Here is a 15,726-nt window from a genome sequence, read left to right on the forward strand (position 1 = left end):
CTACCACAAAATGGTAGACAACTAGCAAACACCATTCCTTGCTGAATGATACTGTGTTCAGTAACAAAACCAGATTAGGTTTAGGAGTTTTCTTCTGGACCATACTGAATGCAGATACAGTCTAATTCTGTATTATTACTACCCAGATCCCAGTGCAGGCATACAATCGCACTGTTACGGTTACTCCTGTTCGGTGAGATATTTCTAGGTAAGATCTTCACAATACAAGGAAATACTTTAGCAATATTAAGAATTAACATGCTGAAGCATTAAGCAAACTTCAGACAATGACATGATAATCAGAGAGGTAAGCATCAGTAAAACAAATGGACAGGAACCGGTTTGACTAGCTCTGAAATCTATCTGAAATATGAGAGTTCACCTAAGCTGTTTGAGAATGTGAGAATAGGCGGGAGAGAGGAAGATGAACCTATGCAAATTTTATGTATTATCTTTTGTTAGAACGTGACGGAAGCTGTGGAGGAGGAGCGTCATTTCAGGACAGTTTAAAAGCCAGAGGAAAGTCTGTCCATTTGATATAAAACTCTCTTCTTCAAGGACAGAGATGTGGTCAAGGATTCTTCTGAGTGTTGTCACCTTGAGCTGGATTGTCGCAGTGTCTTCTGAACTGTAAGAGAATATACCTTGTGTTTTTATGACATAATAGATAAGTTTGTTTTACTTCAGATAATTTATTCTGGGACATTGCTCTGTAATGTGCTGATTTTGAAATGCGTTTGAAATGAAAATATCTAATACTGAAGCGTGATTTGAAATGATGATCTTCATTACAAAGCTTCTGCAAAATCTGAGTGACAGAAACCTGGAACTGGAGTAGATTAAATCTGAAGTGCATGGGTAAGACTGGGAGGAGATTCAAGGCTAGGTTAGCAAGCGATGATCAGGTTTGGAATGCACTGGAAGTACATAGAGAGCATGGCATATGAGGAGGTCCTCGAGACAAATAATGGCTGGTAGCAGGGAGCAATGCTGAACTGTAAATCTGTTACTGTTATTCTTAATGTTATTGTTACACCTGCTGTGCTGTGGATGCTTATAAAGCACTGTCAGTGTGGATGGCTTTATGAAAACTGAAAATTTCAGTCGCAGTTTTCAAAAATACACCAACTTGAAAGCTTAAGTCCCCTTCTCAAAAGTGCTGAAAGGAAACACTGTGAAAGTCAGATGCTTCTGCTTTCTCAGATACACTCTTGGTTTCATTAAACTTACTTTTGGTGTTTGCATATCATACAGTCTAACTTAGGCAAGTGAAAATAACAGTAAGTATAATATTAATAAGCAAAGCTAGGAAGGGAAAAAGGGAAGGGATCATATGAGCCAGAAAATTTTGTGTGATTCATGCACACCAAACTCATCAATTCTGTCATACATTATTTGGAAAGACTAGTTTGGACATCAGAGAACAGTAAGCCAGCAACAGAAACTTGTCAAATATAGTCAAATATCTAGAAATGTTTTTTTCAGAGGAAGAGTTTGGAGAACAAAGGCTGCACTAATTATAGAGGGCATCATATCTAAAAATATCTAGTGGAAGAAAAAAGCAAAGAGAAAAACAGAAAAGCAATAGAGCGTGCAGGTTAGATTGAATATGGAAAATTTCCTGGAATATCCTGTATTCTGCATTATGCTGACTGCCTTATGATATTTTCGTTCTTATCTGGAGGGAGAGTTATCCAGAGAAAAAGAACTTAAAAAATTACTGCAACAATTAACTAGCATTTTTGCCAATGATTTTAAAAAAATTGTCACTCTTTTTTATGGGAGGTTCCAGAGGGTTAAGTATACACACAAGTTGTCAGAAGATAAGTACATTTATGCCTTTTAAGTGATTAGACATAATTTTAACTGGAAATGTCTAGATACCTGGAATGAAAAGATGCAATATCATGCTGGATAAGAGACTGCATAAAATGATGCCAGTCCTTCAGCTTACAAAGAGCAATGAGGAACAGAAGTGTGTCATCATTTGTACTTGGAATATTATCCAAAATTAATTGAAATAAATGGAAATCCTCCCAGTGGTTTGAGCGAGTCTTGGCCTAAGTCCCACATCTTCTTTCACATGTATAATATTTCTATGATATTTTCCTCTCTTGTCTGCCCTCACCTTCCTCCGTGACTGATCTGTTCTCATCTTCTTGCAGTCAATACGTGCTGCTGGTGCCAACTGTAGTGCGGAGCAACTCTCCACAAACTGCTTGTGTGCAGTTTCAGAGTCTCCGTGAGCCTCTGTCTCTGAGTGTTGTTCTGGAATACAGCAATATACAGGCAACTCTCTTCGAGGATTTTGTGACAAAAAATGATTATTTCACGTGCTGCGACTTCAAGGTATTTTCTTTTTTTTTTTTTGAGAACACTGCAGAGGATGTAGAGGCTGGAAATATTTCTGAGTTGCTACTGTCTTTGTCAATGATGGAAAGAATGTAAAGAGCAGTCCTGGAATATGACATAAAAAAGATAACTTAATGAAAAAGCTGCCAATAGAGAGAGGAAAAAGAAAGCCATGTGGTCTATATGAGGGTGCTGGAAAATGGCTTTCCATCTTCATTCACAAATAGAAAAATTCTTTCGATTGCTGTCCCAGGTGCATGCCTTTTCTGTGACTCTGCAAAATCAGAACAGGTATGACAAAAAAATAGCCAAGATTAAGTCTTCTAGAATAGGGCTGGGAATCTTCCCTGTAGGCAGGTAGCTACAGGAGATGATGAAATGCTTAGGACAGAACATAGTTTAAAATCTTGCCTGATGACAGATTAAAGGATTTCCAGAGCATAGATTCCCAAATGCTCTGTCACTGGCAAATGTGAGTTTTCCCATGACTTTGCAGAAGCTGTTAATGATTCATTTGACAGTCAACTAAAGAACCTGGACCATCAGGGTACCTCAGCATGCCTCATTTACCACTTTTCTTCTGGGGTTTTGTTTCTCTCCAGGTTCCTCCTGCTACTTCTGATCCCCTGGCATTCATATCCTTCTCTGCCAAAGGCAACACAGTCAACATAACTGAGAGAAGATCAGTGGCGATTGAGAATGTGCATAACACTCTCTTCATCCAGACAGACAAGCCCATCTACAAACCAGGGCAAAAAGGTTGCTGGGGAGCTGGAGTCAGCTAGTGAACTAGGAAACTGAGTGCAAGAGTGGGTCAAGAATAACAAACACTTCTCTTGTGGAGGAAAATTCTGCAGACTGCAATAGCAGTGTTTAGCATATTGTGCATAATTGTCATTAGATAGTGTATGTTGTCTGACAATGACCTTATCAAAAGTCTATGAAAAATAGAATCAATTCATCAAACTGCCAGAAATGAGTAGAGTTCATTTGTCTTTTCTAAGTTAATTTCGTTTACAGAATCTTGAGTTCTGTTGGGTTTACTGAGGTCAGTCATGTAAAGAATATCCTTAAAAATACAGAAAATAGGTTAAGCTTGGAATTAATAAAAATAGATACAGCATATAGTTTCCTGTCAACAGCTCTCTACACTTCACTGCTAATCTAATTCATAAAGCTGATTTCATTACCATACTTAAATAATAACTATCTGTGGTTTGGTTAGTTATATCTTTAGTATAATCACGTTTCAGTGCTTCACAAGGTTTACAGTGAGATAAAGACACTTTCTTCCCCGTCTTTCATTTTTTCATTGAATTGGTTTGTAAAGATAGTTTCTGAGGAAATGCTCCAAAGTACTGAGTCCTTAAAAATGTTGGTCAGTATTAAAGACAATTCAGATAATAAACTTGTTTTCTTCCCTTCCCTTCCCTTCCCTTCCCTTCCCTTCCCTTCCCTTCCCTTCCCTTCCCTTCCCTTCCCTTCCCTTCCCTTCCCTTCCCTTCCCTTCCCTTCCCTTCCCTTCCCTTCCCTTCCCTTCCCTTCCCTTCCCTTCCCTTCCCTTCCCTTCCCTTCCCTTCCCTTCCCTTCCCTTCCCTTCCCTTCCCTTCCCTTCCCTTCCCTTCCCTTCCCTTCCCTTCCCTTCCCTTCCCTTCCCTTCCCTTCCCTTCCCTTCCCTTCCCTTCCCTTCCCTTCCCTTCCCTTCCCTTCCCTTCCCTTCCCTTCCCTTCCCTTTCTTACTATCTAAAATAATCAAGTTCTTTCTAACACTCCAGTTCTCTGAGGACTCATTAGTTCTTCCTAAAAGCCTGCACAAATTTTGTTTCAGTCATACGCTGGGATGAACTTACCACTACAAAAGTAAATGATTCTCTTTTGTCCTACATCTTTTCCAGTGATGTTTCGTGTGGTCACTTTGGATAGCCAGTTCAGACCTGTTCAGGAGACAGTAAGTAAGAGTGATAGTCAAGATTTTTTGAGCATGACTTTGGAATACTCTTCATAGAGACTCCCTCACTTGTATGTTGAGTAAAAGGGAGCTGGAATTGTTCCCAGTGTTCTTAGAGAACTGCTGTAATTTCGTACTCTATCCCTTTCCTGCCTTTATAGAAGGCAAGGTTTCTGAAAGCACTCCTGGAAATCTCTCAGTGCTCAGATTTTGTGGTCATTTCTCTTCAAATGCCCCTGAGATGTAGAAAGAGATTGGATGTCTTTATGTAAAAGATAGATTCATTAACAGGTTGTATCCTAAAATTATCTCTTAAATTACAGACATGAATTTCAAATTGTTTCCTTAAGCCAGTTTTCAGTATTCAGAGGGATTCAACCGATATTTTTCAAAGTCCACAGTTGATTTCTTTATGCTTTGATAACTTTTTCTTTTTTCTCTCTCTCTCTCTTTTTTTTTTCTCCTCCAGTATCCCCGAATCATCATTAAGGTAAGAGATGCACTGTCATTAAAGTGACAGTTTCTTTGGAAATGCCAATGCTGTCATTTCCAAAACATGATTTTCTCATTTGCCTTTTGAAGTGCATGTTCCTCACTGATTCTACTGTCAATATTAGGCATCCAGAACAAGGGAAATTGATGTGTCCAGTTCTGGGCTCTTCAGTTCAAGAAAGACAGAAACTACTGGAGAGAGTTCAGGAGAACTACAAAGATTATTAGGGGCCTAGAATCTCTCCCTTATGAGGAAAGGCTAAGAGACCTGAGATTGTTCAGCCTGGAGGCGATCGAGAGGGGATGTTATCAACACTCATATCTAAAGGGCAAGTGTTGAGAGGATGGGTCCGGCCTCTTTTTGGTGATATCCAGTGAAAGGAAAGGGGTAACAGCCACCAACTGAAATATAGGAAATTCCATATGAAAGTGAGAAATACCTTATTTACTTTGAGAATGACAGAGTACTGGAACAAGCTGCCCAGGGAAGCTGTGGATTTTCTTTCTGCGCAAATATTCAAAACCCATCTGGATGCTTTCCTCTGTAACCTACTGTAGGGAACCTGCAGGGGGGTTGGACAAGATGATCTCCAAAGGTCCCTCCCAACTCTTACGATTCTGTGACTCTGTGATTCCCATCTTCGTTTAGGAAATGTATCAGACATTGAGTGTAGCAGAAGACTCACAGAAAAGTGTTCCTAGATGATACCATCTCTAGTATGCAAGAACTGTGCTTTCAGATGCCTGTCACTACGTGAAATTCATTCATAACTAATCCTTTGCAAGGGTGTTTAACAGAATTGTAAAGAAAATACAAATCATTTATTCTTACTAGCACTGTAGAGTTTCAAGCATTACAGTACAGTCTAATGTCTGACTCAGACATTACTGTTACTGTTACAACTGATTTGTTACAATTTTGACAGTGAACATTTTATTCCAGAGTTTCTGGAACTTAACACTGATATATTCCAGCATGACTTAGCATCTTGTGAGCAGCCCTGTGTAGAAGGACTTGTGGGTCCTGGTGAACAAGAAGCTGGACATGAGCCAGCAGTGTGCAATTGCAGCTGGGAAGGCCAACTATATCCTGGACTGCATTAAAAGAGGAATGGCCAGCAGGGAGAGGGAGGTGATTGTCCTCCTCTACTCAGCTCTTGTGAGGCTCCATCTGCAGTACTGTGTCCAGGCCTGGAGCCCCCAGCACAAGAAAGACACAGAGCTCTTGGAACAAGTCCAGAGGAGGAGGACCACTGAGATGATCAGAAGGCTAGAGCACCTCTCCTATGAAGAAGAGTTGAAGGAACTTGGTTTGTTTAGCTTAGAGAAGAGAAGACTTCATTGTGGCCTTTCAGTACTTGAAAGGAGCTCGTAAACAGGAGAGAGAATGACAGTTTACATGGGTTGATAGTGATAGGACATGGGGGAATGGTTTTAAATGAAAACAGAGGAGATTTGGTTAGATATTAGGAGGAAGTTTTTGACTCAGAGGGTGGTGAAGCACTGGAATGGGTTGCCCAAGGAGGTTGTGGATGCCCCATAGCTGAAGGCATTCAAGGCCAGGCTGGATGTGGCTCTGGGCAGCCTGGTCTGATGGTTGGCAACCCTGCCTGTGGCAGGGGGTTGAAACTACATGATCTTTGAGGTCCTTTTCAACCCATGCCATTCTATGATTCTATGGTATGATTCTGTGATGGAAAATGTAGTTGTAAAGCATAGTGGTAGAAAAAACATTGTCCCATTCACTGTGTTAACCTGGATAGAAAATAAATATGCCCTGCTGCACAGGTTACTTCTCAAATAATTTTAACAATTAGACAAACCACAGAATCAAACAGAATTCTTGGTTTATGATTTCTTTATTATTTGCTTACATACTTAATTTGCAGCTTCAAATCCAGACCCTTCTGTCTTTACAACCCTGTCTTTACGTAATCTCTTCCATTTGTTTTCACAACACTTTCCCCATTGTGCCACAGCAAAGTGTACATGCAGGTGCTGGCATGTTTAGACATAGCTCCTCTGAGTGTCATTATCCGACAAAGACTCATCCAGAGCACATAATCTAAAGACAAAGAGCAGGAGGAGTCAGCAGAACTGGAGGTGTTAGTTGGAGATGGCAAAAAGTTGTTGTTTCTTTTGTTAGGATTCAAACATGGGTGTTTAGTATGGTCTTATGTTGGTAGGACTGCAGCAAATTGGAATATTAAATAGAGTCATCTGCATACAGGCAAAAAGGGGTCTCTTTCTGAAAATGTCATCTTCTGCTAGAAGCAAGGCAAACATTAAGTCAGTGTTCTGCATTTCATTTCAAGGGGGGCCAGCATAATGTTCGCATTTGACATAAGGAAGAACTGAATCAAAAATACTTGTACTAGAAGAGCTGCAGATAAGCAACCTGAGTCATAATCAGATACTATTCATGGATGATCTGAGATCATCTGGCAGTGTAGATAATTTTCAGGTAAACATAGACTTGGGACTGTTTAAGGCACAAAGAGATCTGGAAAACGAATGGTAAGTCGTGCATGCCATCCACTCAGACTCACGTTCATTCAGTAAAACATTAAACCAGTATACCAGGACAGAAAATTTAAAATAAGCCAAGAAAAAGGGTGAGAAAAGTTTTGACACTTCTCTTTCTCCCACTCCCCAGGACCCAGAGCAAAATCAGATCTTCCAGTGGTTGGATGTATCATCTATGCATGGCATTACCCAGCTTTCATTCCCATTAATCGAGGAACCAATTCTGGGGTCCTATCATATCACTGTGGAGAAGAAGTCAGGGGATAAGGAGCATGAATACTTCACAGTGGAGGAATATGGTAAGCAAGCACTGTGAACTTCCCCAAAGGCTGGCTCTGTCTAAGTCTGATACGAGCTGTGAGTGCAGAGCTTAAGTGCTTTGAAATCTCCAATTCTTTTTAATTTTTTTTTACTGTCTTCCTCTTATGCACCTGTCCATGGTATACTACTGCTGATCAGTCATATTCACCTTGTATTCTCAGTTCTGCCAAAGTTTGAAGTGACAACTAGCATGCCCAGGAGGATCTCTTTCTTTGATGAAGAAATCAGGGTGAATGTTTGTGCCTTGTAAGTATAAGAGCTGAGAATAACATGTGTAAACAAGAAACACAGGAAAGAGGATAGTGTGAAATGCTGTGAAATAGGGAGCCACTACTGATTAGTGTATAGACTAGAGCAATTTATTTAGCTATGACTTCCATGACATGAAAAATAGTGATAACTCAGACTTGCACCGCTTTGCAATCTTTCCTGGTTTCATGCTAAGTTTCCTTTTACAGTTGGTAATTATTGGATTCTTATGTCTCATCCTCTACTTAGGTACACTTACGGCCAACCAGTGCAGGGGATTGCCCGAATCAATGTGTGTCAGCAACACTTTCATAATCCGCGATGTCAGCAAAGCCAGAAACCAACCTGTGAAGCTGTCACTGGATTGGTATGATACAGGGCTATGCCCTTCTTCCCAGTGAACTTTACCACTCAACACATAGCGCAAAGTTTGGAGACCACATTTGTTTCCTGGAGAAGATGAGACAGATAATCCCAGAGGCATATTTTTCTCACTGTTTCACAGACAATTCTGAAAGAACATGAATGTAGTTTTTACCAGTGACCTCATTAGAAGAATGGTTTTTGCCCCTTCTTCTCAAGAAAGCATGAGAAGAGAAATTATTTTTCATAAGAAATCTGAGTTCTATCTCAGAATAGTCAGTAGGAGAGAGGAGAGCTTATAAAACTATGAATACTGATCATTCCTGAAACACTGGATGTGTGTACTTACCAAGGATAATCAGCTGGCCTCTATTGGGAGTCTTTGAGGACAGTGTTAAATTGATATTTGATTTCTCATCTAGATCAGATTCAAAGTAATTTAAAGAACTAAGCTCCTATCAGAGAGCTCATTCATCATGCAAAACGTGCTTAAGAAGGGATGTGAGTACAGAGGGAAGGGAGGAGAAAGGATTTCATGTATGTGGGTGTATGAGTTTCCAACAATGAACTGGGAGAGGAGCCAAAGAGTAAGATGTTTAATAGAAGAGGAGAGCAAGTAGGTGTTAAAAACTAAAGGAAATGCAAGCAGAGGCATGAAGCTCTTCAGAGACTCACTAATACAAGCTTAGGAGCTTGTATTTGTTTTTCCAAATCTTGAGAAAAATAAGTATTCCTCTTTTTGCTCCTTTTTCAGCTGGAAAACAATGGTTGTCTCAGCACTGTTGTCTCCACCAAAAATTTTCAGTTGTACCGCAGCTATACCAGGATGTATGCCAGCTTAAACATAGAAACCATCATCACTGAAAATGGGACAGGTAATACTAAGTGAAAACTGGGAAGTAGCTAAACTGGACGTGCCCTAAATCTCACAGGTGATACCTCTTTGGAGGAATCTCCTGGATTCTGATCTTTTCATCAAATAATGAACAGCTACCATTTTATCTGTGTAGCTCTCTGTACAGAAAATCACATCTCCATACAGCTTTTCAAAAGAGACTGTTCTCTGCACATTTTTGATTTCTGCTTCCTTCCCTTTCTTCTGGGTGTGCCTCACAGGTATCCAGATGAAAAACTATGACTATGTTGCAGTCAGCCAAGAAAATGACAGAGTGATGTTCAGGAACATGGATCAGTACTACAGGAGGGGAATTCCTTACTTTGGTGAGGTGAGTAGCTGAGAATATACAGTAGAGCAGATCTTGAGGTCCAGCAGGATCTCTATATTGCCCTGTTTGTGGCCGTCCCTTACCCTGTACTAACAGCTTCCATCAATGTCACATAAACATGACTGCTTCATACGTCTGTTATTGTGTTAGAAGCTTCTAGAGAAAATCAGAAAATGATACCCTAATTCCTACTGTGTAAGGGAGTCTTTTTAGCAGTGATTAGAGAATGACTGAGAAATTAGTAAGTGAAAGGCCACAGTGGTGAGACAGGTATGCAAAAAACTATGCTCACAACAGCAGTGCCTAAGCTGAAGGTAGAATTTACCCTACATGGTATCACATCGTCCTGTGGATGTGTACTTAAAACACTGTAACTGCTGGAACACATCCAAATTCTTCCCAACCTGTACACCCAATATAAACCCTGGTACAGAAGGAAAAATGAAATTTACAGCATTCTCCTGATTCAGAGTGCAGAAGGAAGGTAGTGTCTGGATCTCAAAAGACAGGAGGTGTTACTGAGCCCTGTGTTACACATTTACCTCTTAAATATCCATGCATTTAACTCTTGAGTTCTACTCTCTCTGCAGATGTCCATAGTGGTTAAGTTACTGTTCTCTGGTGAGCAGAACATTTATCATCCTTTTCATTTTGGGTGTTTTTTTTTTTTTTTTTTTTTTTTTTTTTTTTTTTTTTTAAACCTGAAACTCCTGTGTATTCTTTGTGTTTAGATCACTGTGACAAATGCAGATGGCAAGCCTGTTGCCAATAGGGTTGTCATGCTAGAGGTCAATGGAGAATACCAGGCCAACTATACCACTGATGAGAATGGCACGGCAGCCTTTTCCCTTGACACATCCAACTTCTTTAATCCCAGTGTTAAACTGAGAGTAAGTATAAGCTCTAGTCTAATTCCTGAAAAATTTCTTCAGCAGAAAGAAGAATCAGAAGCAAGCAGTGGATGCTGACAGGTTTATTTTGGATGAGAAAAACAGGCAATTAGCTCAGCAACACATACAACCTCTGTGAAACTATTACGAGAAAACTCTAATGCCTGAGAAGCAGAAGATGTACCTCAAGTGTGATCTTCAGCACCACTATTTTTTTTTTCTCAGCTCTGTAGCCCTTTCTGCAGTCATCTTCCTTCTTTTCATTTCATGAACTAGAGAACCTTTCTCAAAGCCTGCCTGCTTTCCTGACCCAGCCTGGGTGCATGCCAGCCTGCTTCCCTACATTTCTTCTGACACTCATGCCCATTATCATGACATGGTCTTCCCCAAGTTATCATGTGTTTTCTCTGGTGCTATGGGAATAGATGAGAAAAAGCAGGCTGTTTGAGAACAAGGCAGCTCCAAATCACATTAAGTTTTAACAACCTGTCTCAAACTAGTAAGAATCTAAAATAACCTCCCTAATATACTGTGACATAGATCATAGAATCATCAAAACACCAAGGTGGCAAAAGACATCCAAGATCATCCAGTCCAACCATCCACTACCACCACTATTTCCTCGTTAAACCATGTCTCTTAATACAACATCTAAGCATTCCTTGAACTCCAGAGACAGTGACTCCACCACCTGTCTGGCAACCTGTCCCAGTGCCTGACCACTCTTTTGGAGAAGCTTTTCCTAATGTCCATCCTGAATCTCCCCTGGTAAAACTTTGAGGCCATTCCCTCTAGTCCTACTGTTAGTTACCTGAGGGAAGAGGCTGACCCCCACCTCACCACAACCTCCTTTCAGATAGTTGTAGAGAGTTCTCCAGACTAAACAATCTCAGCTCCCTCAGCCACTCCCCAGAAGACTTGTGCTTCAGACCCATGCCAGCTTCATTGCCCTTTCCTGGACATGCTCCAGACCCTCAGTGTCTTTCTTATAGTGAGGGGCCGAAAACTGAACACAGTACTCAAGTTGTGTCCTCTCCAGTGCTGAGTGTAGAGGGATGATCACTTCCTTACTCCTGCTGGCAACACTATTTCTGATACCAGCCAGGATGTCATTGGCTCTCTTGGCCACCTGGGCACGCTAATGACTCATGTTCAGCTGAGTGTTCACCAACATCCCCAGGTCTGTTTCCTCTACACAGTTTTCCAGCCACTCTATCCCAAGCTTGTAGTGTTGCTTGGAGTTATTATGGCCAAAGTGCAAAAGCTGGTACTCCATCTTATTGAAGTTCATCTCATTCGCCTCAGCCTAGTGGTCCAGCTTATCCAGATCCCTCTGTAGGACCTTGCTACTCCCAGGCAGATGGACACTTTCACCCAGCTCGGTGTCATCTGAATGTGAATATATTGTGTCCTGCAATCCCCACACTGTGGACAACTGAAATACAAGTTTTTCACACCAGCCTCAAAAAAAATCTGTTTTCCAACAAAGTATTTTAGATGGAAGATGCTTTTGCCTCTCACTTACCTGCTGATCTTTTAATTTCCACTTTGTTGATTCCTTGTATATGCTTCTCCTGTATCATAGGCCACACAAGCACCAGATGACTGTGCAGATTTCTTTATGTGGAGAAATGATCATGAGTCCCAAGCCTTATTTTTTGTCCATCGTTTCTACTCAAGGACCAACAGCTTTGTAAGAATTGAGCCAGTGAAGGAGAAACTAAGCTGTGGCCAGCAGAGAATGATTAATATTCAGTATGTCCTGAGTAGAAAGGGCTACAAAAATGCCACCCACACAGACTTCTACTATGTGGTACGTACTACGTCAGTTTCCAAAACATATATTTTCTTCCACCTTTTCTTGAACGCTAAATAAGGCAGAAGTGTTCAGATCAGCCAGTGGCTACAAATCACAGCTTGATTCAAGCCCGTCAGAATACCACTCAATACCAGTGATTTTGTGAGAGAAGGTGCTTTTGATTCTGTCTTGTGATTTTTTTCTATTCCTAGGTGATGGCAAAGGGAAAAATTGTTCTCAGCGGACAAAAGCAAGTGAGAATCACTCATAGTAAGTTCTGGACTGTATCAATACTGTTACTTCAGAGCATCATTCCTATCACTAGAACAGTAGTAGCTCATATAAGATGAGACAAAAGCAGGGAACTGTTGCTAAATAGGTATTAATTCTTAAACATCTTTCACCACTCACATTATTATTTGCTTTTAATGCAGCTCTTAACAATAATCAAAATGGTCTTTTGAGTTGAGAGGTGAAAACCTTGTTGCGACTGAACAGGAGGAATGTAATAATTTTTTGTATTATTTTTTATTTATTTCAAAGAGTATTTAAGGTTTCAGATGTTCTGTGACATCCAAGTCTTCACCAATCAGAAGACCAAAAATTTCAAAATAATAAGTGCCTCATTTGACAGAACAATTAGATGCTTGGAATTCATCAAAGCTTCAGAAGATTCCAAATACCATGAATGATTCAGCAAACTGAATTCCATTTTTTCATTAAAAAAAAATGTACTTTCTTGCAGAACCAGGTGTTCAGTAAGAGACTTAAGTAAGTCTCACTCCTACTTACTCCTATGACTTATTTAGTATTGGCCATCTTCGGTCTTTCTCCAGGTATCTGTGCACTATGGCTGCACAGCATGTGCTTGCGTACGGTTTACGGAGGGGCATCTATTCATCAAAAGGCAGCCTTGTCATAAAATTCTCCCTTCATTAAAATATCTTGAGGCTATGTGGTCTCTCCATATATCTGTGACTAACCAAAAGCAAGATGCGTGTTAGAATGTGACTTTACAAAAAAAAAATAAAGCTTAGTTTCCTGTCTCTGCTCTAGTAGTTGCCATCTGTATTAACAGGAACTTCATAATTCCCAATGTTAAGAGAACACTGTCTTAGCTTAGGTAATTGGTTTATTTAATCTAGTGTAGAAGGAACAAGGTTTGAGCTACAAAGGCAAAGCATTGCTCTTCCTGTAGCAATCACATACAGATTTTCCTATCCAAATTCTGCTCAGCTTAGCTCCCTCTCTGCAAAACACCCTGCTCTCAGCATTGTCTAGTTGGCATCTGGTGCGTTGTTGATGGGAGTTTTTCCCTCTCTGCAAAACACCCTGCTCTCAGCATTGTCTAGTTGGCATCTGGTGCGTTGTTGATGGGAGTTTTTCCTGAGCCACTGAGAAATTAATCTCCCAGTAGCCAGCATCCCTTTTTTAATGGTGCGGATAGGTTATGAACAAATATGTTGTCCTTCCACCAACGCCAAGGCTTATCTAATCTCTTTTGTTGGCTTTTCCTCTCCTGTTCCATGTACCTTCCACAGCTCCCTGGGGTACTTTTGCCATTACACTGACTGTCACTGAGAAGCTCGCCCCCAGTGCCAGATTGTTGCTCTATACGGTCCATCCTAATGGAGAGATAGTGGCTGACAGCTCTTGGATACACAGTGATATATGCTTCAGAAACAAGGTGAAACTTTTGTTTTCTTACCAAGGGCTATATCTGCTAGAATCATAGAATTGTAGAATCTCTCAGGTTAGAAAAGACCTTAAAGATCATCGAGTCCAACCACGACCTAACTATACTACCCTAACTCTAACGATCCTCCGCTAAATCGTGTCCCTGAGCACCACATCCAAATGGTTTTTAAACACATTTAGGGATGGTGACTCAATCATTTCCCTGGGGAGCCTATTCCAGTGCTTAACAACCCTTTCTGTAAGTCAGTTTTTCCTGATATCCAACCTAAACTTACCCTCAAGCAACTTCATGCCATTTCCCCTTGTCCTGTCATCAGTGAGAAGAGACCAACCCCGCTCTTACTGTAAGCGCCTTTCAGACATTGGAAGAGAGCAGTAAGGTCTCCCCTCAGTCTCTCTTTCCCCAGACTAAGCAGCCCCAGTTCCTCCAGTTTCTCCTCATAGGGCATATTCTCCAAGCCCTTCACAAACATTGTTGCCCTTCTTTGAACCTGCTCCAGCACCTCAATGTCCTTGCTAGTTTTTTTTTTTTTTTTTGCTGAGTGAAAAGGCAGGAAATTACTTCATCACAAAAACTGCACTCAGGTTGGTGTTTAGGAATGAAAACACAAGAATCTATCCCTGACATTCACACATATACTCAAACTCATGCTAAGCTGTCAGGAAATGATTTGGGGATTACGTGGCTATGAATTTTTGCAGAACAGAGATTCAGAAGGACTGTTAAGCAACAGGAACTTTGCCCAACAGAGAACGGCATTAATATCAGTGAAAGGTGAGATTTAGATATACTTGCCAAGCTAATTCTCCTAATTTCTATTTTATTGTTTTCAATTTACTCATTTCCAGCTCCAGTTTGAGTTCTCCGAGAAGCAGGCTCTCCCAGGCTCTAAAATCAACATCCGCCTTGAAGCTGCTGCCAACTCCTTTTGTGCCTTGCGAGCTGTAGATCAGAGTGTCTTCCTTCTTCAGCCTGAGCGAGAGCTATCTGCTGAGAGTGTAAGCCACATGCCCAGACCTGTGTTCTTTTAATCTAGGGACATCCAGAATGACAATTCCTATGCCCACCTAATATCTCTTCTGCTGGCTATGTTGTGTTTTTTTTTTTTTTCCTATGTAAACAGACATTTCCATGATTGAAAAAAAGAAATAGTAGCTGTATACTTCAAAGATGATGGTGAAATATTTACTTTTAGAAAGCATAGCAGTGTTAAACAGAGTATGACTAATGTAAAACTTTGACAGTACCTGGGAGTGGCTCAAACAGGCCTTAGACACAGAAAAAAGCTGCAAATATCAGCTAGCAACTTGTCGGACTCAAATCTTCTCTCTGCAAAACCGAGCAGTATCTCTTCACGCTCTTTGTTCAAGTTCACCCTACAAAAGCCATCACAAGTCAGAAAAAGAGGGATAGAGTCTAGACCTTCTTGCCTAACATCAGCAAAATCTCTTATTCATCTGTGCAGGCATTGCTAGGTAAACCCATAATACTACATGGGACTGTTCACATGCCACCGTAACTACTGAATACAAATGAGAAAGGAGCATGGGAAGAAACAAATCCTTGTGATTAAAATCATATATATACATATACTACGCATATGTAGTGCTTCTGAAAAAAAATAAGTAAGTAAACTGATATCCTGCTCATTTCATGCTTTAAGAGAAGCAGTTTTGTCTTGAAGCAGGAGAGTGGATATGTGCTGCACAATGAGGATGACAGAAGGAGCTGCACTGCAAACACACTGGTTTTCAGTGAACTTTCTCCTTTTTCACTCTACAGCCATGAAAGATTTTCATGGTGTGACAGAATTTTGCACCAACCTAGGACCTTTACTTGTTTTTACATCCGTTGTTCTCATC

The 15,726-nt window shown here is 40.6% G+C and overlaps 1 protein-coding gene across 1 annotated transcript in view; it reads left to right on the forward strand.

Annotated features, from left to right (window-relative positions):
* LOC306958756 (ovostatin-like) overlaps nucleotides 1-15,726 on the forward strand; it is a gene marked incomplete at both ends in the record, with an annotated part of 39,997 nt that overhangs the window by 3,311 nt on the left and 20,960 nt on the right. Inside the window, 15 exons of the mRNA XM_079550346.1 lie at nucleotides 476-630; nucleotides 2,166-2,349; nucleotides 2,955-3,111; nucleotides 4,248-4,300; nucleotides 4,770-4,790; nucleotides 7,449-7,617; nucleotides 7,801-7,885; nucleotides 8,138-8,255; nucleotides 9,006-9,126; nucleotides 9,368-9,477; nucleotides 10,209-10,367; nucleotides 11,953-12,180; nucleotides 12,378-12,435; nucleotides 13,698-13,852; nucleotides 14,713-14,862. Of these exons, the coding sequence (XP_079406472.1) occupies nucleotides 476-630; nucleotides 2,166-2,349; nucleotides 2,955-3,111; nucleotides 4,248-4,300; nucleotides 4,770-4,790; nucleotides 7,449-7,617; nucleotides 7,801-7,885; nucleotides 8,138-8,255; nucleotides 9,006-9,126; nucleotides 9,368-9,477; nucleotides 10,209-10,367; nucleotides 11,953-12,180; nucleotides 12,378-12,435; nucleotides 13,698-13,852; nucleotides 14,713-14,862 (1,923 nt within the window). The remainder of the gene's footprint in view (nucleotides 1-475; nucleotides 631-2,165; nucleotides 2,350-2,954; nucleotides 3,112-4,247; nucleotides 4,301-4,769; nucleotides 4,791-7,448; nucleotides 7,618-7,800; nucleotides 7,886-8,137; nucleotides 8,256-9,005; nucleotides 9,127-9,367; nucleotides 9,478-10,208; nucleotides 10,368-11,952; nucleotides 12,181-12,377; nucleotides 12,436-13,697; nucleotides 13,853-14,712; nucleotides 14,863-15,726) is intronic.

This window comes from Tetrao urogallus (assembly GCF_951394365.1).
Source record: "Tetrao urogallus genome assembly, chromosome: 1".
Lineage (NCBI taxonomy): Eukaryota > Metazoa > Chordata > Aves > Galliformes > Phasianidae > Tetrao > Tetrao urogallus.